Source organism: Petaurus breviceps, unplaced genomic scaffold (assembly GCF_028583685.1).
Source record: "Petaurus breviceps papuanus isolate PSGF00001 unplaced genomic scaffold, PetGlider_PUasm1.0 90897, whole genome shotgun sequence".
Lineage (NCBI taxonomy): Eukaryota > Metazoa > Chordata > Mammalia > Diprotodontia > Petauridae > Petaurus > Petaurus breviceps.
This window is the reverse complement of record NW_027187374.1, coordinates 11,163,797-11,188,105: the sequence shown is the minus strand read 5'-3', so window position 1 is coordinate 11,188,105 and position 24,309 is coordinate 11,163,797. Positions and strand designations below refer to the sequence as shown.

General features: G+C 38.8%; 1 protein-coding gene and 1 pseudogene across 2 annotated transcripts in view; both read right to left on the bottom strand.

Moving 5' to 3' along the window:
• Positions 1 to 40: 40 nt before the first annotated feature.
• LOC138151355 (carbonyl reductase [NADPH] 1-like) lies at positions 41 to 7,402 on the bottom strand (annotated as a pseudogene).
• Positions 7,403 to 19,173: 11,771 nt separating this feature from the next.
• Positions 19,174 to 24,309, bottom strand: part of LOC138151477 (carbonyl reductase [NADPH] 1-like) — an 8,795-nt gene continuing 3,659 nt past the window's right edge. For both annotated transcript variants that reach the window (XM_069074976.1, XM_069074975.1), the window contains one exon: positions 19,174 to 19,874. In XM_069074976.1, coding sequence (XP_068931077.1) covers positions 19,438 to 19,874 — 437 coding nt within the window. In that variant the 3' untranslated portion in view covers positions 19,174 to 19,437. The remainder of the gene's footprint in view (positions 19,875 to 24,309) is intronic.

Sequence of the window (24,309 nt, the reverse complement as noted above, 5' to 3'; positions counted from 1 at the left end):
TTGAGCTATAATTTCTCCCAATTAAACCCACATGCATTTAATTCTGTATATTTATTAAACACAGCCTTTTGTTAAGGAGTCTGCTTAATTGAGTAATCTGCCAAGATACATTAATACCAGTCAAAAGATCCTAAAATTTACAAAGAATTTTGGGAATTATGAGAGAAGCCTTGTATTCTCATAGAAGAAAGCTTTGTAATAGAGGTAGCTTGCAATATGGCATCAGACAGTATTTTACTTGAAGGTCACCCTGATAGCCTATGACAAATGACCCAGGAAATGCCCCAATGCCCAACTGTCCCCCCTGAACCTTGTGGTATTGACTTATTATACTGCCATTTCCCCAGCATTACCTATTTCTATGAGGAAGCAAATTCTACAGGTAAAACTTGGTTATGAATGATTAATATTTCAGAGTATTTAATGATATATTAATTTTTTGAAAACTTTTTATTTCATTTAGACAATCTGAATTTTGCATGTTTTTTCCTGCATTACAAATATTGAGTCATTACAAATCTCAGTCATTATAAAATCTCCCTCATCTTATAGGAATTACCTGATATAATTAGTAAAGATACAAAATATGCTTTTATTTCTTTCTTAATGCACTTCTAAATCAAATCCAAGATGTGTTAACACTCAAGTATTACTAGAATGAATTCACAAATTAAATTTCCCATTTTTCAACTTTTTTCTCTGATACAAACTGGCCATGTGGTTCTGTAACACCTGGGGGTAAAAGAGCCAAATACACTGGGGTCTCAGTTCCTTCCTCTACACTTTTGGGAGCCTTGGGTCCTGCCATGTCAGTTCTCACCCATCCTGGGTGGCAGGCATTCAGAAGAATATTATCAGCTTTCCTCTGCTCATTCAGCTGCCTGGCATGGATTCTTGACAAGACAGTGACTCCAATCTTGGACACTCCATAAGCAGTGTTAGGCCAACCTTCCTTCTGATGCACTCTGTTCTTTGCATCTTCCACAAACTTCTTCATGAGTCCCACCAGCTCTTTCTCTGTGATTGTGACACTCAGAAACTTCTGCTGTAGTTTCTGGGCTGCACTTTTTAAGAGATTGTAAATTCACGAAGTTAGACACATTCACCACTCTACCTGCAATAAAACAAATGGAGACATCTTTTGTCATATTGCTCTTACAACCACTCTTTGAAAGAATTATTTCTTCATTAATTTTTATGACATTGGGAGATGCATGTACATTTTTAATAGTTGAGGGTGCAACTTTTTATTTTGGTAGGCTGGGGAACTGTGGTTTGTTCATACATCTAAAAATCATTTTGCAAAGGAATAGCAAATGAAATGAATGAAAAGGAAAAGCATAAAGTGCTTTCTGCATGCTAGGCACAGTGCTAAATGTATGTATATGAGTATAGATGGCAATATCATGTAGAAGAATTGAACCTGCCTATCAGTATTTGGTCAGTGTTTAGTTAACACTCCTCTGGTTCAATGAGAGGAAAGTCAAAGTGATTATAAATCATGAAATCCATCCACATACCTCATAGGCCCTAGCCCTGTTCAAATATCTTTGCATATGTCTTTAAAATGGCAATAAGCAAAAATGATCCTCTTGTTTGACAGTTATCACATGTAAGGTGATGCTGAGTAGAAATGAGAAAAGTTATCCTCCAGAAAGTCCTTATTATGGTCTATAAAAACATTTACTTATACCTGGGGGATTCTTACTAGTGGACACTGAAGCTCTACTTGGTAGACCTGGTAGTTCAAAGGTTAGGTCATTTTCCCTGTAGAGAATAACCTGGCCTCTGAACCAGTCTGTAGAGGTGTCATGCCAAAATTGTCCCATGGAATTTGAATTAGAAGCCACTAGGTCAATGGTGGTACCTTGGTAGTTGCCATGAAGTCTTTGTTGTTGCTGAGTTGTTTTATTTTATGTTATTCTTTGTATTCCAGGAAGAAAATAAAGATATTTATTTTTAGAATTGCTTTAACCAACAAGAAACACACCAAATGAGAAGGCATAAATGGATCGCAATCTGTCATGCTGGAAGTCACACCCAGATGGATGAGATCACAGATCCATTAACAATTTCTGTCAAATGGATCTGTAATCCTACTGTTTCTGAAGTTCCCTCCAACAAACACTCTAGCCATCCCCCGAATTATCCTGATTCATGTCCTCCCATATGTTTGAGAGAGGTGGAGTCTCCAGATTGTTCCAGAAACCTTCCTCATCTTCTCTTGACATCACTCTAGTTGTTTTCCTGTCATCTCTTCCTCTCACCATGTGACTAGGCCATCTTCTCTTCTTATGCCATAAGTGTTCTTTTATTATTCTCTGGAGTTCCTCATTGTTTTTATGTTGCAGACTGCTAATACCCATCAGGAGCCTCTCTACTGCCTTCCATGGAGTGATAAGTTTTTAATTCCTTTTTTTTGCTTTTTGGAGGGCAGTTGGGGTTAAGTGACTTGCCCAAGGTCACATGGCTAGTTTTTTTTGTGTTAAGTGTCTGAGGTCAGATTTGAACTCAGGTCCTCCTGACTCCAGGGCCGGTGCTCTGTTCATTTTGCCACCTAGCCACCCCAGCTTTTAATTCTTTAGAGACTGCCATATTCTATGGCTTATTGACATACAGCAATAACAGTAAAATGTTAGTATTAGAAAACAGGCCTTTGCTTTCATGGGAGGCTTGTGGTCATTAAAGGAACTCTGCAATTTCTCAAAAGCATTCCAGCTTGCTGTTTTCTTCCAGTTTAACTCAGGGCCTGATAGTATATAAATCTCTCTATATCTCTATCTGCAATAGACAATTCAGGAGTACTGTCCTCATTGTACCTAGTATTAGTGTTAAAAGGGAAAAAAAAATCTGTTGAATGAATAACACTAGTGCATAGTCAATTAGTGGGTGAGCCTATAGTATTACATGGAGGACAAATAAAAAAAGAATCAGAAATTTCATTTTTGTTATAATTACCTTTAGATAACCATACTCTGGGATATACTAAAATAGAAATTTAAGTATACAAAGATATTTTTGTAAAAATAACAAACTATTAAAGTTTTTAATACCCTTTAAAGATAATATAGTTTGATGTAGCTTTTGGGAAGGCATATTTCAAAGAGTGGAGAGAAAAGTCACGTAGGATTCTACGGAATTTCTTAAATTTCTTAAAGTACTTTAAGAAAAATCAGCCTAGGAGACATAAGAAACGCTCTAGAATGTAATTCTGAAGACAATTCTAATGAGTAGGAAAAAATGGGATTTCTCTTAAAAGACCAATGTAGATGCACAGGGAACTCACTAATCAAATTAGATTTTGAAAAGAAATGTACAGAAGGCGACTCTTAAAAGAGTGTCCCTCCCCAATGCTTACTAGAGTGAGGGAAGCTAAGTATTTTTTCTAGTTTTAATTTTTTTATAGTTTAAGAAAAAGGAAGCTCAAGGAAGGGATGAGATTGCTTAGAAGCATAAGTGATGAAAGAGAACTTTTATTTAGTTTCTGCATAGGGGGATGACTTTTTACAATGGAAATGATGGAACAGAAACAACTAATCAAAGTTTATACCCAAGAGAAGGATAATGGCAGACTAGGGTTTTGGGCTGAATCTAATAAGATGAAATTCATGATTGGGGAGGCATTTTTATATAACAGTTGTTTTGACAAAATCTGGGGTTTTAATGGACAACAAGTTTACTAAATGAATTAGCAGTGTGATGCAGTAGCTATAAAAGGGTCTAGGAATAGAGAAGGGATCAGTACAATGTTGTGTTGTGGGATGTACACAGGACACACTTGAAGTGTATCTATGTTGTTAACATTTTTTCCATCACCTTCTTAAGTCTAGAAAATCCACACTGATTTAAATCAAGCTCTGATTTGTAACTTTTGGTGATTTCTGAGGTGTACATGTTTATGATAGAAATTTAACAATCAGCTTGGGTTCAAACTGGTTCCAGCACAGCCCTATACACCCCTGGTAACCTATGTAGTTTGCTACTGTACATTTTGGTGTATTGCTAGTCTAGAGAATCAGAAAATGAAGTCATATAATTATCTCAAATATCACTGGCCTCCAGGAAGAAGATAATCTGTACAATGCTTGATCATGCAGGTAAAGATGAATCTTCAAGATATTAAAGCACTTCTTACTCCAAAGATTGTTTTAACTTATCTGAATGGAGGTGACCTACCTCAGACATTTGTATTATACTTCAATAGTTGCCTTAGTCTAATAATCAGTATTTTTTTCTTTTACATATTTTTTTAAAAATTGCTCTTTGTCCAATTATATGCTTACTTTACCTAAAGTCTATGTCAAATACTTGAAAGGTGAGTGGGTTCTTTGGATGAGTGTGACTTTAATGACAAATATCATTCTCTTTCCTCCTGGTAATCTAAGGACTTGAAGCAGGCTTCCCCCAATTCACTACATAAAAAGCAAGTAATGTATTTAAGACTCTGGTGGTAGGATGGATGGTTACATTTTCATTAACCAATCAGGAGATTTCATTCAGAGGAAAACAACTTTCTCTCAAGGTGTTGGAGGTGTCCCAAGCTGTATTTTCTGAAGAATTTAAAATTAAATTTGTCTCCTTTTGGAATAAATTTTAACAGATCTTTATGGGGGGGGGGAACTATTCCTGAATTTTTTTATTTTCCTCCCCTCCTTTTTTTGCCAAGTCATGCTTACATGTCTTTGCTAAGTCATACTTAGTCACAGATATGGCTCATGTAGTCAAACCATTCCCAGTGTCCCTGAAGTAAAAGGGTGGAACAGATGTATCCTAGAAACAGATTTAGGAGTGGCATTTGAGATTATGAAATCTAATTGTTTCTTGTTTACAAATGTTAGAATAAAGGCCCAGAAAAACAGGGATAATCAGACAAGACAACATTGTTAGAATTGGAGCCAGAACTCAGATCTTTTTTTTTTTTTTTAGTATTAAATGTTTTATAATTCTAGATCTTTCCTCTTTGTATAAACAAGGTTAGTGCTTTGTTTATTGAATTTACCTTGGGGTTTTATCAGAGGCAGTAATTCTGCAGATACAGCTCTGGTGCCAAAAAAGTTGGTTTGCATGATCATCTCAGCTTGCATAGGAAAAGGTGTGGTATTAGCAACTAAAAAAAAGGAAGAGGGAGGAGAAGAAAGGCTAAAAAATGAAGAGCAAGTTAAACAGTAATGGAACATTTGAGCGTTCCTATTTCTATTTTGCTTTTTTTTTTTTTGAGGGGGGGGGCAGTTCTCTATTCACTGTGCCACCTAGCCACCCCATATTTCTATTTCTAAAGCAAAGAAATTCACATAATTTTAAAAGAGGGATAGCTCCTACTATGTCAGGGACACTTTACAAATATTATCTCATTTGATTCTCACAACCACCCTTCCAGGTAGGTGCTTTTATTGTACGGTTATTACAGTTTAACAGCCTGGGACAACCAGACGTTAAGTATTTGCTCAAGGTCACAAGGGTAGTAAGTGTCTGAAGCTACAGCTGCATCTCTTATCTTCTAGACTCCAAGCCCTGTGTTCTAATCACTGGGATGCTTAAAGTTGAAGGAAAATGAAAAATTCACCAAAATGCCCATACTGATTGGTACATTACATGATCAAGTTTGAAAGTCTTGGTAGAGGCTTAAACATCTCAGAGAAAGCCTAGGTGTAAAGGAGATGTACCCAGAGGGGCACAGTAACCTTACCTAACCAGAAACCTCCAGGGAAGTTGACACCTTGTGGAATTCAGAAAACTGAGAGTTACATCAAGATGCTTTGTCAAGTACAAATATTCAGCAACTTTAATTCAAGCAGCATTTACTGAAGAAACTATGTGCAAACAAAAACACCACTAGGGATATAATACACACAAAAAAAACTGCCCCAGCTCAGGTGCCAGCACTGCCATCCGGCTCAACACCGACACCAGTGGGTCATTAGGAGATAGAAACAAAACGATAGAAAGAAATTTAGCGAGGTAGGGTCAGATAGATGGTGGATAGAGTGCCCGGCCTGGACTCTGGAAGACCCGAGTTCAAATTCGGTCCCAGATTCTTACTAATTGTGTGGCCATGGCCAAGTCAGTTTTCTTCTGTTTGCTTAAATCCATTGTTTCTCCAGGAAAAGGCAAACCACTCCAGTATTTTGGCCCAAGAAAACCCCAGAGTCAGATGTGACTGAACAACAGCATGAATTAGCAACCTCTCGCTATTACAAGCCCTAAGGTCACAACTTTTTGCCTGGAGTGAGGAGTTCTGTATTTCACAGGCAGCACAATTTGAGTACCTTTCATTCACACGCGCGCGCTCGCGCGCACACACACACGCACACACACACACAGAGTCTCACTCCCCCGTGTCCTACCGTTGAAGGCCATTGCAGCGTTGTTGACCAGCACATCCACACACCCCCATACCGCTCCTTGAGATATTCCCGCAGGGTCCGAATGCTCTGCGGGTCAGTGATGTCCAGCTGGTGGAAAAGAGGGTTCAGTCCCTCGTCCTTCAGCTTCTTCACAGCCTCCTGGCCCAGGGTCGGGTTCCTGGAGGTGAGAGTCACGTCCCCAGAGAATTTCTTGCACAGATCGCGCGCGATGGAGAAGCCGATCCCCTTGTTACTCCCGGTCACCACGGCCACTCGGCTGCGGGAAGACATGACTCGGCTGTGGTAGAGGGCAGGAGGTTCAAGACACTGAACTGGGGCTGGTGCTGGGATGTGGGATGGAGAAGGCGGCTAGGGGACGCGGGAAAGCGTTGGGAGATACTTGAGCTGCAAATTGGGGCAGCCACTGGTCAGAAAGCCCATATTCTGGCGCAGGTCCTCCCTCCCTCGTAGGGACTACCGGTTGAGGGTGAATACTCAGCTTCCCAGCTCCTCTCTTCCCCTGCCCCACACAAGTCTCTTTCCTCTAAGGCAGAATAGCCAGGGGGTCCTAGCTTTCTAAATTCCAGGTGAAGGGGGAAAACAAAGCAGGAAATACCAAGCCACAAACCTTTAAGAGGGTTGAAGTATTTCCTTTTGTCTCCCTCTGTTGTTCTTTCGTATAATTATTTAACTCATAAATATTTTTTTTCCCTAATTTGTTTCTCCTAAATCCCCCAAGTTCCCCACAATGAGCCGTTAAAAGTCTTAGCCCAATGCACCCGGCTTCGGTGACAGAGCAAAGGGTCTTACACTTGGAAAGTGTCCAAGACACTCCCACGTTCCTAAGAATTAGTGGGAAATATCTTAGAAAATTTCCCTCTACAATCGATTATCAGTTTACCTTGCGAGAATTTGTGGATAGGGGACTAAAGTTCCTTCAACTCTGTGAACATGTTCTAAGGAACAAGTACCAGAGTTATTTCCTCTCTCTGTGGTGTGTGACTTTTTGCAGGATGCATGCTTCCTTTGATTATGAGTGTTTTGCATCTTCTGTTTGAAAAACATCACCCCTTCAGGAAGCATTTATTAAGCATTTGCTATGTTCCAGTCTCCATGTTCAGCGATGAAAGTACAAGTATAAAAGTAAGATAGTCCTCACTGTCAGGGAGGACACATTGTATTCAGGGAATAGAAGATGTTCACAGATAAGTCAATATTTGATGGATAGAAAATAAACATGAATGTATTTGGGAAGTGGCAGGAAAGGGGCACTTGCAACGGGGGGATCAGGAAGAACCTTTTGAAAGAGGTGGTTTGAGCAGAGCTGAAGGGATTTAGAAGCTGAAAAAGTACAAGGAAGGAAGAAGACCATTGTAGGCATGGGATGATGGGGAAAAGATGTGGGGGCAGGAGACTGAATTCAGCAAAATGCCCCATACGTGCAAAATCATGAAAGACCAGGAAAAGGGCTGGTGTGGTCAGAAATCATCCTGCAAATAAAGCCTGGAGCAGCATTGTGAAAGGACTTAAAGAAACCCGATCCACAGACATCCACTTGTCTTCAATTCTTTACTACCATTAAAACACACATACAGACACACTATTCATTTATTAGTAGTATATTATAATAAATATTTTATCATTTGTTGATAATTTTGATATATTATTTGTCATATTAAATATAGTAATATATATTGAATATATTTAAGAGGTAGCAAAGAACTAGAACATTACATATATACATATCCATACATATATATTAACTACAGACAGGAAAAAAACTGGTCCGTGTCCTTTAAAATAAGACTCACAGACAATGACTACAATAATGTAAATAAAAACAAGATTTGAAAGTCACACAAACTCTGATTAAATATAATAACCAATCTTGGCCCTTGAGAGAAGATGATGAAACACATTAGCCAAGGTACATAAAGTGGAATTACTTACCTAGTAGGAGATATTGCACCCAGCCTGGAGCAGGGCCGTGGGATCTGAGAGGCAATCTGTGGAGATAGCTCCAAGGGCTGTGGTCCCTAGCAACAGTCAAAAGAACAGCTATGATTTCAAAAAGTAGCTATCCATAGAAGTGGAGTCAAACCAGAGAGAGGAGCAAACACAGGGAGTCCTGCTAAGTGACTGGGGCAGCAGAGACACTGACAAGAGGGGAGAGTGTGAGAATGTCAAGAAACGACAATGGACATTAGCCCTAGCATCTAAAGCCAAAAATATGATGAGTATTCTCAATACTAGGGTGCCCATTATCCTATGGGTGCTGTGAGAGAACTTGTTCCAGGTATCTGGAGGGAATGTTGTGTACCAATTTAATAAAAGAATAAAATTTTGTACCTAGGGGCAACTAGATGTGAATAGAGCATTGGCCCTGAAATCAGGAGGACCTGAGTTCAAATCAAGCCTCAGACACTTCACACTTAACTAACTGTGTGACCTTGGGCAAGTCACTTAACCCCAATTGCCTTGCCTTCCCCCCTCTAAAAGATAATTTTGTACCTAAATTAATAAGTGATTTTGCATTGAGGTAATTGTGTCTACTGATTAATTGTGCCTACTGGGGATTTGTGAGCTACAGTTTTAGGAGTGCTGACTTACAGAAAATGTTTGACTCTAGTCCTTACCCACACGCTAGTCAGGGCAAGTGCAAGTTGAGGTTTGTGTGTGTAGGGGAGAGGGGAGTGTTGGGGTGTAGTCCATTAGCATAGTAGGAAGAACATTATATTTGGAGTCCTAATGAATGCCAGCTTAAGCAGAGCTTAAAGCATGATTGCCTTTGGGTAAATCACTTAACATCTCAGATAAGTTGTACCTACCTCTCCTTATGAGGGCCAAATAAGATAATAAATAGAAAGCACTATGAAAACAAAAAGAATTGGGTTTATAGGCTTCATAAATATAACTAACATTTATACATTTGTTGTTACTTGTCCTTCATTCCAGAAAAGGATAAATGACTTCAGACTTGCATGTGAATTGGATTTGTGAGGCAATGTTTTCCGAGTCACCAGCCTCACTCTCTCCTTTGGAGTCATCTGGATCCAGTGGTAAGATATAGATCAGGATGACTAGAGATGGCCCCAGATGCAGTGGGAGACCTTGGCCTTTTTAAGCTTAGGCCTTTCCCAGGTCTCAGGTTGTCTGAGACAATGCCCATTCAGTGATTAAGGCTAGGTAGAAATGAATGGGCTTTTTCACCTAGTTGAAAAAAAATAATCAGTTTGGAAGAGGAAACTCCTTAGGGTTTCTTGCCAAAACAAGAAACAACTGCTATTTATGCTCACTCCGAGCCATCTGAGCTCAAACAACGAACAAGTGAGACACATTAGCAGCAAGCACCCCAGCATCCCCAGGGTGGCTGCCAACACAGGTTCTTAGATCTGCTTTTCTAAAGGAAAGCAACTCAACATATCATTTACCTAGTTCAGGGGAAAAAGGTCAGCATCCCGAACTTCAGAGTATACAGACAGAAACATTTCAAGCAGACAGGCCTCCAACTGTCCAACCTTACATCCATACCAGATCACAGTTACCAGAGAGAGAAGCATCAACATCTGGGTTTTTCAAAGGCAGGGGGCTCTCAACAGCTGCCCAGAGTCTCATCTGGTCAAATCACACAACACTTCTCAAAGTGAGCCCCAAAATAAAGTCTCACATGAGGGATTATATAGCCTTCTCCTGGGTCAGAGAATGTAACAACCCTCTTGACCCACTGCCCAATCACAAAGTAGCTCTTGAAAAACAAGCCTCCCACCAAAGGCTCCAGGTACACTTAACCTAGGGGCCAGGAAGATCTTAAAGATTTACATTCCTATAACAGGCATGGGCTGGGACCTCTTGTTGGCCAATCAGTGAGAACGAGAGTGATTTGGGTTTAAGGCATGTTTTTTTTTTAAATGATAGAATAAAAAAGTAGGGAAGAGGGGGAAAATAAAGAGAAATCTAGCCGGTAAACCTACAGAGCATTATCTAGTACTCTCAGGTTTGCAAAATGCTTTACAAACATTATCTCATTTAATCCTCACAATGGTCCTTTAATTTACTCCATTTTACAGATGAGGAAACAGTTGAAGTTAAATAACTTGTACAGAATTACCTATCTAATGAGTGTCTGAGGCAAGATTTGAACTCAGGTCTTCCTGATTGCAAGTCCAGCCCTCTATCCATTGTGTCAACAAGTTGCCCAAGGCTGTCTTTTAACTGAAGCTCCAGTGGGTAAGAAGATTCAGATGAAGAGCAGCAGAGTCCTTCAGTGTTCAGCCCCCCATTGCCCTGGGCTGAGGGCATGTAATATTACTGGCATTTAAGATCTTCCCCACCCATTAATAGGCCTCAGGGGGGAGCCCATTAAGGGAAGCTTGCTTAGAGGGAACTTGCTTATAGGAAGGCTTTCACATCTTTTGTTAATTTCTAATTAGGCAGGAGGGTTGTAGTACCCTCTGGCTCTAAAAAAGGGTAAATATACTCTGAGGTTAGCATTTTGCTTTGGGGCTCACTCACTGAAAGAGTATTCTTGTGATTTGATCTGATGAGACTCTGGGTAGCTGGATTTGAAAAACTCAGATGTTGGTGCTTCTCTCTCTAGTAACTATGTACGTTGCATTCCCTTGGTCAGACAGTTGTATCTGTCTATTGATCTGTGCTAATTTCTCAGACAGTTAGAAGCCCTATCTATTGGTCTTTATTTCTCTACTTGTATTTTCTCTATTTTCTTTGTTTGGATTTTCTCTGAAGTGCAGGGTGATGATTTTTCCCCTGAACTAATGAATGTAATTTAAAAAGATTGGTGACCCTTTGAACAGCTATCTAGTCACCTAGTAAAGCAGATCTAAGAACCTGTGCTTGCAGCCATCCTGGGTATGCTAGTGTGGTTGATGCTACAAGGTAGCACACAATAGGGTGACTTCTGGATGTGGAACTGTGCACCTTTGGTCAGAAGAGGCCTGTAGTCCCTTAGGGTTCATACTTCTGCCATTTTAGACCAAGAACTGGCTGGCACCAATAAGCTCCTGCCCTTTTCATACAGAAGGGAAAACAGTTGGCACTAGTGAAATTAGGAATAGTAAAATGAATTCTATGCTGCCTGATAAGGAGTGAGGAAGGACAGGCAAGGACATACTGAATTTGACTCTTAAGGGCATCCAACAAGAGGCTGAGGTAGGGGTTGGAGGGGGAGGAAGCAATGCCCATTTTCTTGGGCCACACAGGCATCCTGGGGGCTGGGACCATTAGAATCAAACATGTTTTCACTGGCTCATAGCCCCTATCTTGCTATCTTCTTCTATTCACATCTAGGAGTCTCCCTTTTCCCTTTTCCCTCACCCCCACCAAACTAAAACCCTTCTTTCTTCTAACTCTAAAGAGGTAGACAATGTTTTAGCTATTCCAGGGTATTCTTGATCCTCAGCAAATATTGATTGCTGCTTCAGATGCAAAGTTCAAGAAATCATTACCTGTATCTTTTGACTTCAGGGCAGCAATAGTTGTTAATCTCAAAATATCAAGTTGTGATATTTAAGCAAAACCCCAAAGGACCTATTTACTATCCAAAATCTGAGGAAGACCTCCTGAAAAATAAAACAATACCATTGAAATTGTTCTGGAGTCAATAATGTTATGTGAGAAAGAAATTATAATTTTCATATTAATTGATATGATATGTGTAATGAATACACTAATAATTCAGTTTTCTCATGAGCTGCCTTTCTGGCTCAGGAGTGAGAGCTCACAATGCAGCTTGAACTGATTAATCAAAACTCTAACACTATTTAAGTATATAAACTGTGCTTTTACTCCAACTAAGAGAGCATTCCTCAGTCTGAAATTGCTTAATTAAACTACTTGACTACTGGTACTCCAGTCTCTAGGCCTGCTCTGTGTAGCTCTGAGCATTCTCAGGTTAGAGACTGGCTCAGAAAAAATCCTGTTAGCATTAATTGGTGTCAGAAGTTTTTAAGGGGTGGATGTAGGGTGAAGCCTTGAGCTCTTCAGTATGGGAAGAAGGACAGATACTGTTGGATTTTTTTCCAGAAGTGCCAGCTCACTTGACTGACAAGCTCAAAACTCCCAAGTCTCGATGCATTATGGGCCCCAGCCTCTAATCAAGCAGGCTTCTCATGGTGATGAATGATCTAGGGCTCCTTCTTTTGATCCAGATCACTTTGTTAAGGCCTGTATTTTTTTGTTTTGTTTTGTGGCACATGGATTTGACCTTGTGTGCAGTCTTTCTCTTACAATCTAGGGCTAGCTATGGCCTGCAGTTTTTCTCTTCTCTCTTATAAATGTGGTCTAAGATATGGACTACAGGAGTTTTTATTTCTGCATGTGACAAATTTTTTTTTGGTAAGAGTTGTTTGGTTGGTTTTGTGTGCAGTTACTTGGTTGAATTGTGGAGTGTCTATATTTCTATAATTCAAGTGTGGAATATTTGTATTTGTGTACTTGTACTGTGTATTTGTGTTCTTATATTCCCTTACAGTGTATCTGTGTATTGTGTTTACTTGTTGATCAAATGGTATTATTAACTTTGGTATCCCACCTTTAAAATGGGACAGATATGTTGTAAAGGCATTGGGGAAGATACAACAGTTCCCATTATCAAACCCCCAGAACAAACGTGTACCTTTCAAATGTTTAAGAAATATGACCTTGACTGTCCCTCATGCTGCCAAGATTGGGTTGATTTGACTAGTGAAGACCCTAAACTTCGCTGGCCTCATTGGGGTAGTTTTGATAAGAGCAAATTAGAGCTAGGTATCCCCTGACCCAAAGACCTTCCTTTAGCCCTGTTAGGCCTTAGATCTAGACCATTTGGTTCCCATAAGTTCAGTCCCTATGAGATAGTAACAGGACACCCAATGCCACTGTACCCATGGGGAAGAAGCATAGCAGCAAAAGTTCCCTCCTACAACACTGCATTGGGTTGGTTCAGCAGGTATCAGAGACTTACCAACTTGTCTGACTTCCCCATTCTTTAAAAACTGCAATCGAAACTCAGCCCCGGATCCAACCCACTGACTGGGTCTACTGGAAACATCGCCTCCCAAAACACTCCTTGGAGCCACAGTGGAAAGGCCCCTCTGAAGTCATGCTCACTACTTCCTCTACAATCAAACTCTGAGGAGTGGAGACCCAAATCCACCTGTCACGTCTCAAAAGGGTAGTATCACCCACTTGGATTTCAGAGCCCACAGGCGACCTGACCCTAAAGATTAAATGGAGTCCGAAGAAGCCGACATCTGAGGTAGACAGCTGTTCCCAAGACCCCTAGGATGAGAAGACAGCTGGTAGACCACCAACCCAAGAACCCAGTTGTGGGCTGAGGTTTGTACTCACTCCCTCTAGGAACTAAGCCTTTTTCTCTTTGCTACTGTCCCCTCAATCTCTTAGTGTTTATGGAAGTGGCAGGTTTTTTACTTTCACTTTTATGTTGTACTTTTCTTTTAAAGTTTTGATTTAAGTTGGGATTAATGAAAGTTTTGCAATTTAAGGTAAAAATTCCTGGGACTATAATTTGCTTTGAGCTTTGATTTCAGAAATAGTTTCTGGAATCGTCACGAAGCCAATAATAGAAAATGGCATGCGTGGTAAGTCTGAGGACTGCTAAGGTGGATGTCTGCTCCTGGGAAAGACTGTGAGAATGATTTAGGACAGAGCCTAGATAGGATCCACCTGACTTTATTTCCCCATTATGTTATTTCCTTTCTGGAAAAGAGAAATTTTCCCCTGGTTAATCCGGTACCTTGCTTTGACACTCTTTCACTACATAATTGGCTGTCAGATGTGAATCATGTCTGGAATCAAACAGAATTAAGAGAGTTTCCCCCTGTTATTTGATAACTATGTCCCTCCTCTATTTTTCCTTTTATGGCAAATTTCTATAATCAAGAAATTTTTCAAAATCGTGTTTCAAATAAATGTTCCTCATTGGCCTTCAAGTGTCATTCCGATCTTTTTGGATGAAAGGAGGGAATGAGAAGGGAATTATAATTTTCACATTAAACGATATGACAAGTACAATGAATATACTAATAATTCTGTTTTCTCAAGAGCTGCCTTTCTGGCTCAGGAGTCTGAGCTCATAATGCAGCTTGAACTGATTAATCAGAACTCTGACAATGCTATTTAAGTATATAAACTGTGCTTTTACTCCAGTTAAGAGAACATTGCTCACTCTGAAATTGATCAAACTACTTGATTATCATCACTCCAGGGTCTAGGCCTGCTTTGTGTGACTGAGCATTCTCAGGTTAGAAACTGGCTCAGTAAAAATCCTGCTAAGAGACATAGCGTCAGTCCTGAGATTTGATGACCACATCAAGATTGGGTGGGTAATACCTAAAGGTCCTTGAAGAAAGTAGGAAGAATTCAGTGGGTCAAGGGAGAAAAGCAGCTGGGGATAGGTTAGGTGGACTAATTTCTGGCTCTGCTGATTCCATCTCCTGCTTCTTGCTTTTCCCTGAGTGGCGACATTATTAAGAGATTTTCCCTGCTCTTTGGCTGTCTCAGGCTGTGCCATGGAGGGCCTGCCATTTCAACTCAGGGCAGATCCTGGCCTTCTTCAACATTCCCCAGAGCATCCAATGGTCAACTGCTCTTCCCCACACTGAAAGAGGTTCAGAGTGTCTGTAAAAAAACTATAAAGTATTAACCAGATACTTTATAGGAGGACAAGTTGAAGCAATAATAATTACCCAAATAATAATGACTCCACTGACTATTGAACTGGATTTAGGTCACTTATCTAGGACCAGTGGGAAGGCCTAGAGAAGCAGCTTTCTGAAGGTAATAATAGTAAGATGCCAAGGTCAAGAATTCATTACTATGTCATCTGTGGTAAAAATAGTTGACGATTCCAAAATATTAACCTGTGATGTGTATTTCCCCTCTCCACTCAAGCCCCCCAAGAAACCAAAAGACCTATTTTCTATATGAAATCACAGGAAGGCCTTACTGAAAACAAACAAAAAACAATCTCACTGAAACAATTGTGGAGTTATTTTCTTTTCCATTAAAAGGGGCAGCATCCACTTAATTGAGTACATGTTAAATGCCTTGATTAATGGTAAAAAAAAAAAAATGTATATGGGCAGAGCCAAGATGGCAGCGTAAAAGCACAAACTTGGCGTGGGTTCCAGCTTCAATCATCTCCAATACCTATAAAAAAAATGACTCTAAACAAATTTTAAAGCTACAGAACCCACAAAGAGACAGAGAGAAACAAATCTCCCACTGAAGGCAGCCCAGCAGGCTGACAGGAAAGGTCTATTACAGCGCACAGGGAGCTGAGTGCAATCCCGAGTGAGTCAAGGTTCCAGCCCCGGGGTGGCCCCAACCAGCACCCAGACTGGCCAGAGCAGACTTCAGGAGAGTGAATCACCAGCAGCTTTGACAGTTTCTAGACTCCTCAACCCATAAACTCCAAAGCGAAAATAAAAGGTCAGTTGGGAACTCTTTTGTAAGGGTGAAGGAACAATGCAGTCCAGCCCTTACCCCCAGGCTGAGAAGTGGCGGGAGACACAGCGGTGCCCTGTGGCTGCTTTCAGAGCTTCTGGCCTGTAGATGGTAGGGCGACCAAGTGACCATTCACATGGCAATTGCTCTTGCTTTGACCTGCCTGGATATGGATCGTGGTCTTGGGTGGTCATCCTGGGATGTGTGGCCAGTGATCCAGAACTTGTGGGGTCTGTAGAGAGGGCACCCTCCTAATAGCTTTGGCAGATGTGAAAACCCCAGCAATTTGGGACAAAGCTCTCTCCACTCTCTAAGCAGAGTTCTACCATGGCAAAGAACTCGAAAGTCAAGTAATTGGCAAGATAAGGAAGCACAATCAGACAATACAATCCTTTTTTGGGGACAAAAAGGATCAAAGCATGGAACTGGAGGAGGACAATGAAGTCAGAACTTCTGCATCAGAAGCTTCCAAGAAAAATATGAATTGGTCACAGGCCATGGAGGAGCTCAAGAAGGATTTTGAAGCTCAAGTAAGAGAAGTAGAGGAAAAACTGGGAATAGAAATGAGAATAATGAAAGAAAATCATGAAAAGAAAGTCAACAGCCTGCTAAAGGAGATCCAAAAATACACTGAAGAAAATAACACCTTAAAAAGTAGACTACCTCAAATGGCAAAAGAGGTCCAAAAAGCCAATGAGGAGAAGAATGCCTTAAAAAGCCAAATTTGCCAGATGGAAAAGGAATTTCAAAAACTCACTGACTTTGAGAAATCAAGATACTATAAAACAGATCCAAACAAATGAAAAAATAGAAGGCAATGTGAAATATCTCATTGGAAAAACCACTGACATGGAAAATAGATCCAGGAGAGATAATTTTAAAATTATTGGACTACCTGAAAGTCATGATCAAAAAAAGAGCCTAGACACCATCTTTCAAGAAATTCTGTAGGAAAATTGCCCTGAACCAGAGGGCAAAATAGAAATTGAAAGAATTCACTGATCACCTCTTTAAAAAGATCCCAAAAAGAAAACTCCTAGAAATATCATAGCCAAAAATATTACAAACAGCCAGGAAGGAACAATTTTACTGTTGTGGAAACACAACCAGGATAACACAAGATCTAGCAGCTTCTACATTAAGGGATCAAAAGGCTTGGAATATGATATTCAAGAGGTCAAAGGAGCTAGGATTAAAACCAAGAATCACCTACCCAGCAAAACTGAGTATTATGCTGCAGGGGAAAATATGGTAATTCAATGAAATAGAGGACTTTTAGGCATTCTTGATGAAAAAACCAGAGCTGAACAGAAAATTTGACTTTCAATTACAAGAAGCAAGAGAAGCATGAGAAAGTAAGCAGGAAAAAGAAATCATAAGGAACTTATTAAAGTTGAACTATTTGTATTCCTGCATGAAAAAATGATAATTGTAACTCATGAGATTTTTCTCAATATGAGGATAGTTGAAGGGAATACATGTGCATATATGTATACATACATATGTATAGGAGGGGTGTATGTATGTATAAATATATATGTGTATGCATATGTATGTACATATATACATAGACAAAGGGCACAGGATGGGTTGAATATGAAGGGATGATATCTTAAAAATAAAATTAAGAGGTGAGAGAGGAATATATTGGGAGGAGAAGGGAGAGAGAGATTAGGGTAAATTATCTTATATAAAAGAAGCAAGAGAACACTGTTACAATGGAGGGGAAGAACAGGAAGGTGAAAGGGAGTGGGTCAACCTTACTCTGACTGAATTTGGCTTAAGGAGAGAATAACATACACATTTAATTGGGTATCTTAACCTACAGGAAAGCAGGGGGGCAGGGATAAGAGGGGTGGGTGATAGAAGGGAGGGCAGATTGGGAGAGAGGGCAGTTAGAAGCAAACACTTTTGAAAAGGGACAGGGTCAAAGTAGAAAATAGAATAACTGAGGGGTGGAATAGGATGGAGGGAACTATAATTAGTCTTTCACAATATAGCTACTATAGAAATGTTTTGTGTAACTACACATGTATAACCTATGTTGAAATGCTTCACCCAGTGGGGGTGGGTGAGGAGGGAAGAATGGAAAAAATCTGGAACTCAAAAGTTTCAAAAAACAAATGCTAGATAGCACAGCGAGTAAGAGCACCGGCCCAGAGTCGGGATAATCTGGGATCGAATCCGGGTTCAGATACTTTGCACCACACCCAGAAATAACTGGCTGTGTAACCTTGAGCAAGTTACTTAACCCCAATTGCTTTTTAAAAAAAAATTCTAATACATGTTACATGCAACTGGGAAAAAATATATACAGGCACTGGGGTATAGAAATCCATCTTGCCCTACTAGAAAGTTAGTGGGGGGATAGGGGAGGATATAAGAGAGAACAGATTGGGGAAAGGGGTGTTCAGTAGGCTCACTATTCTGGGGTGGGGGTTAGGGGAGAGATGGGGAGAAAAATTAACTCAAAATCTTGTAGAAATTAATGTTGAAAACAAAAAATAAATAAATAAACTGGAAAAAAAAATGTATGTGACTGAGGGCATGATCTTGGTTTGGTAACTATTTCCAGGTATAAAACTCTTTCCAGGATTAAACAAAAGAAAAAAAGATAAAAAGAAAACAGGCTCAGAAAAATTGTGCAAAGTCAGATAGTTTTCTTATGCTTTCCATCTTTAACTTAACCTTTAAATAGCTACCGACCTGATCCTGTATAGGTAGGGTCTCACTGGATCCTGTGGTTCACACAGAAGCCCTTTTAGGCTGAGAGTTAGCTGCTAAGGTTCAGAGGAATTTCACTGAGTCACACAAGATCACATAGTAAGGAGCAGACCTGGGATTCAAACCCAGATTCTGGTTACAAATCCTCTGCTCTTTCACTACACTGATTCATCTGGATTTCCCCATTTCTCTTTGAGGTACAATTTCTCCCAATAAAGCCCATATACATTGAATTCTGTATATTTGTTGAGCACAACCTTTTCTTAAGGAGTCTGCCTAATTGAGTAATCTGCCAAGATGCATTAATACCAGTCAAAAGATCCTAAAATTTACAAAGGATCTTGGGAATTATAAGAGAAGCCTTGAATTCTCATAGAAGGAAGCTTTGTAATAGAGGTAGCTTGCAATATGGCATCAGACAGTATTTTACTTGAAGGTCACCTTGACAGCCTATGATGAATGACCCAGGAAATGCCCCAATGTCCAAGTGTCCCCCCTGAGCCTTGTAGTATTGACTTATTATACTGTCTTTTCCCTAGCATAAGGAACTACCTATCCACTACCTATTTCTGTGATGAAGCAAATTCTGCATATAGTCATGGCTATAAATGACTGATATTTCAGAGTATTTAATGATATATTGTTAATTTTTTGAAAACTTTTTATTCCATTTAGGCAATATTAATGTTGCATTATTTTTCCTCCATACAAATATTGAGTCATTACAAAATCTCTCACATAACTGGTAGGCAACTCAAAGAGAACATATTATAGGAATTGGTTGTAACAATTAGTAAAGATACAAAATGTGCCTTAATTTTTATTTCTTTCTAAATACACTTTTAAATCAAATCCAAGATGCGTAACAGTCAAATATTACTAGAATGGCTTCACAAATTTAAGTTTACCATTTTTCAACCATTTTCTCTGATACAAACTGACCATGAGGTTCTGTAACACCTGGGGGTAAAAGAGCCAAATAAACTGGAGTCTCAGCTCCTTCCTCTATACTTTTGGTAGCCTTGGGTCCCGCCATGTCAGTTCTCACCCATCCTGGGCAGCAGGCATTCAGAAGAATATTATCACTTTTCCTCTGCTCATTCAGTTGCCTGGCATGGATTCTTGACAAGACAGTGACTCCAATCTTGGACACTCCATAAGCTGTGTTAGGCCAACCTTCCTTCTGATGCACTCCCTTCTTTGTATCTTCCACAAACTTGTTCATGAGCCCCACCAATTCTTCCTCTGTGATTTTATCACTTTGAAACTTCTCCTGTAGTTCTGGACTGCAGTTTTTAAGGGAACGTACACTCACGGAGCTAGAGACATTCACCACTCTGCCTGCAATAAAACATAGGGAGACAGCCTTTGTCATACTGTTCTTACAAACCATTTTTTGAAAGAATTCAAATTTTGTATTTTCATTAGTTATTATGACACTGTGAGATGTGTGTACATTTTTAACAGTTCAGGACGCAACTCTATTTTGGTAGAATGGGGAACTATGGTTTATTTGTCAACACATCTTAAAATCATTTTGCAAAGGAATAATAAATGAAAAAATACATTAAGTGCTTTCTATGTGCTAGGTATAGAGCTAAATTTGAGTATATGAACACAGATGGCAATATTTCATGGAAGAATTGAATCTGCCTATTAATAGTTGATCAATGTTTAATTAAACACTTCCGATATAGTGAGAGGAAATTTTCATTTAGATTATAAAATTATTAAATCAATCCAACTACCTCATAGCCCTTAGCCCTTTATAGATATATTTTCATTGCATATGTCTTTAAAATGGCAATAAGCAAAAATGATACTCTTGATTGACAGCTGTCACATATAAAAATAGATGATATTGAGTAGAAATAAGAGAAGGTATCCCCCAGAAAGTCCTTATGATGGCCTTTAAAAACATTTACTGATACCTGGGGGCTTCCCACTAGTTGACTCTGAAGCCCTACCTGGTAGAACTGGTAGTTCAGAAGCTAGATTATTCCCCTGGTAGAGCGTTCCAGACAAAGCATGTAGCTTTCAGAATTGCCTTTCTATGTTTTGGCTGTGATTTTCTACAGGGAGAATAACCTAGCCTCTGAACCAATCTATGTAGGTGCCATAATGCCAAAGTTGTCCCATGGAATTTGAATTAGAAGCCACTAGGTCAATGGTAGTACCTTGGCAATAATAGACTTGAAGTCTGTATTTTTTTAAACATTATTCTTTGTATTTCAGGAAGAAAATAAAGACATTTAGTCTTTTAAAATACTATAACCAACAAGAAACATACAAAATGAGGAGGCATAACTGGATCGCAATCTATAATGCTGGAAGTCATACCCAAATCAATGAGATCACAGGTCTGCTAGCAATTTATGTCAAATGGATGTGTGATCCAACTGTTTCAGAAGTTAGATGAGGCATAAAAAGGGAGAGGTATCCTATGATGATGGTGATCAGTAACATGTCTAAGTTGTGGGAGATTCTCTAGATATTTCTGTGGATGACATTTTGCTGATTGCCTTAAAACATTTCCAAGTGTCCTGAAGCATATCTATGACCACTCAAAAGAGTTTAGTCTTACCAACTATACCAGAGAGACAAAGTTTGTACAATTATTTTTGCAAATTTTTTGTTGTACTCTTTTCATTCTTAAATGTCCTTGGTATAACTTTTCTTAGTTGGATCTCTTGCCAAGCTTTCTATAAACTGTTTTTACACTCTTCTGCTTCAGGAGAGGACAAGGCTCATAATTATTCGTTAGTCTTCCTCAAAAGAATTTATAAATGAGTGTATATTCTAAGTCGGTGTGGTCTTTGATGGTCATTTGCTTGTATAATCTATCACCTGTCTGTTGGTTAAGAATTTCTCACCTCTTTTCACCTCCTTGTTGTGTCAACTAATTAACACTGGTTAACCATCTAGCTAGATAAAATTATTTGACTCAGGGTAGACATAATTTCTCTTTTAGATATAATAATAATTAAATAAAAATAATCTCACTTTATATTGTCAATTACTTGTTTAGGAAAAACCTGGTTCAATTATACACCACGTATTTCTCATTATTATTAGATTTTAATTCTGCTAAGTTTATGACCTTACACAGATATCTAATTCAGGGGCTAATTCCCACAATAGTGATTACTACATCCAGTTTAGAAGGTATCAGGCCTCTGTGTAATCTACAGGTCCTTGACTTTTGTCATTCCTTCTTTCTAAGCCATTACTTCCTATTAATTTTTGGCCATCCTTGCCTTGGCCCACCTTTGCTTTGAATTCACTAAGTACTGGCATATATAATAATCTAATTTGGTGGATCTCATCAAGTTCTTCATGAATTTTTCTACTACTTCATCCTCAATGATTAATTTTGTTGTATTAGTTGCAATTAATTTTATGGTGATCTTTTTTGCAAATGTTTAGCATTAATACTCCAACACAGTATTTTTTTTGGTTACCATTGGAGCACCCCCCCATGATAAAAAGTTCATTCTGCCAACTTTTTTCTTTGTCTCCAGCACCAGTCCATCACCCTTTCATTGAATTGTAACTTACTTCTTCTGATTTAATATAGAAAGAATATAAAAATTAATAAGATTTAACTCTTCAAATAATCAGTCATTAGGCACATATCTCACATTTAGAATATATGTGGTAAAATCAAAGTTTATGTATAGTCTAAAAACTGTGATTTTTAGCACTTTATTTCCTTTACCCCAATCTACCACCAACACTGCAGAATTGGAAGGGAGTCACACACAGCTGCAGACTATTTTTAAATTGTGTTTTCTTACATGGGCTGTGTGGGGGAAAAGAATTTAATTGTCAGGTGCATAATGTACAGGTGAAGTGCCTCACTATGAAAAAAGATTTGGTTTGGTGCTAGGGCCATATTAAAAGCCTTTTCAGCAAGTCAGAACCTACAGAGTTTACACTCTGCTGGTATAGCCTGAAGAACCCAGGGCTACTTGTACAGCATGGTAAGGCATCACAGAGGGACACTGTGAAAATTTTATGAATGCTATATTCAAAATATATTTTTATTATGAATCTACAGTCATTAATTGTTAATTTTCCACATACAAAGGACATAAAAGGAGAATTGCATATAAATTGCATAAAAACAAATCTATTTATGTAGAACTTGTTTCTTCATAAAGTACATATGAGATTGAATATGGTATTACCAACAGTGACATTCTTTTCTTTGGTCACTTCTGAAGTTTCTTCTGCTCACTTCCTTTTTTTCTATTAATTTTTTTTCTTTTATTTCTTTTTCTTTTGCATCACTGTCCCTGTATCTCCACAATACTCCCCTCCTCAAATAAAAGCCTTCCCCTTAAAAAAATAAATATAGTCAAGGAAAAGCAATTGATGTTGTATTAGGTTGTGTCTGAGATAAATGTCTCATGCTATACCCATAGTCCATGGCCTCTCTGTCAAAGAGGTGGGAAGTATGTCTTCACAGTCTTCTTGGAGCCATGATTAATTGTTCAACTGATCACAATACTTTTCATCTTTTGTCACTTATGGTTTTTAAGAAAGAGTTAGTTTTCTTCATCTAGTTTAGTTCTGTTGACAAAAAATGACTCATTTAAAATAATTATTTCAATACTCAGTAAGCAGTAATACTAGGAAAAGCTTACTGAATTTTTAAGAAAAATGTGCAGATAATATAAATTATGCAAATACATATTTCAAGCACTTGAAAACAACTTCAGAGTGCAATAATTTATATGAAAGATGCTAAGAATCAATGTGACGTTTTTATAGGACTTTTAATATAGACAAGGAAATTGGGAGCTGAAAAGTAAAGTAAATTGAATGAAATTCTGAAGACACAATAGGGACACAATTCTAATCAGCAAGAAAATATGGGATTCCTCTTAAAAGACCAATGTGGATGCACAGGGAACTCACTAATCAAATTAGATTTTGAAAAGAAATGTACAGAAGGTGACTGCTAAGAGTGTAGCATAGTCTAAAAAATAGTGTCATCAATGCTTAAAGCTCAAGAATGAGCTGGAACTGGGTGAGAGAAGCTAAGAAGGAAAAATGTCTTTTCTACTCAACTGTAAGAAAAAGGAAGCTCAAAGAAGGGATGGGACCTTTGCTTAGAAGCATAAGTGACAAAAGAGAACTTTTATTTAGTTTCTGCCCGTATTACATAGGAGGTTGACTTTTTACAATGGAAATGATGGAACAAAAACAAGTAACAGGCAGTTGATACCCAAGAGAAGGATAATGGCAGACTAGGGTTTTGGGCTGAATCTAATAAGATGAAATTCATGATTGGGGAGGCATTTTTATATAACAGTTGTTTTGACAAAATCTGGGGTTTTAATGGACAACAAGTTTACTAAGTGAATTAGCAGTGCGATACCGAACCTATAAAAGGATCAGTACAATGCTGTTATGGGTGTGGGAGCAGTGTGTGGGGGATGTACACAGGACACACTTTAAGTGTATCGATGTTATTAACATTTTTTCCATCACCTTCTTAAATCTAGAAAATCCACACTAAATCAAGCTCTGATTTATAACATTTGGTGATTTCTAAGGTGTACATTGTTTTTTTTTTTTGGTTTGTTTGTTTTTCTTTTTGAAGGAGGGAGGGTAGAGCAATTGGGGTTAAGTGATTTACCCAAGGTCATACGGCTACCGTGTTTCCCCAATAATAAGACACTGTCTTATTAATTTTTTTGGACAGAAAAACACCAGAGGGCTTATTTTCAGGGGAGGGCTTATTTTAATGAACATTGACAGCAATTTT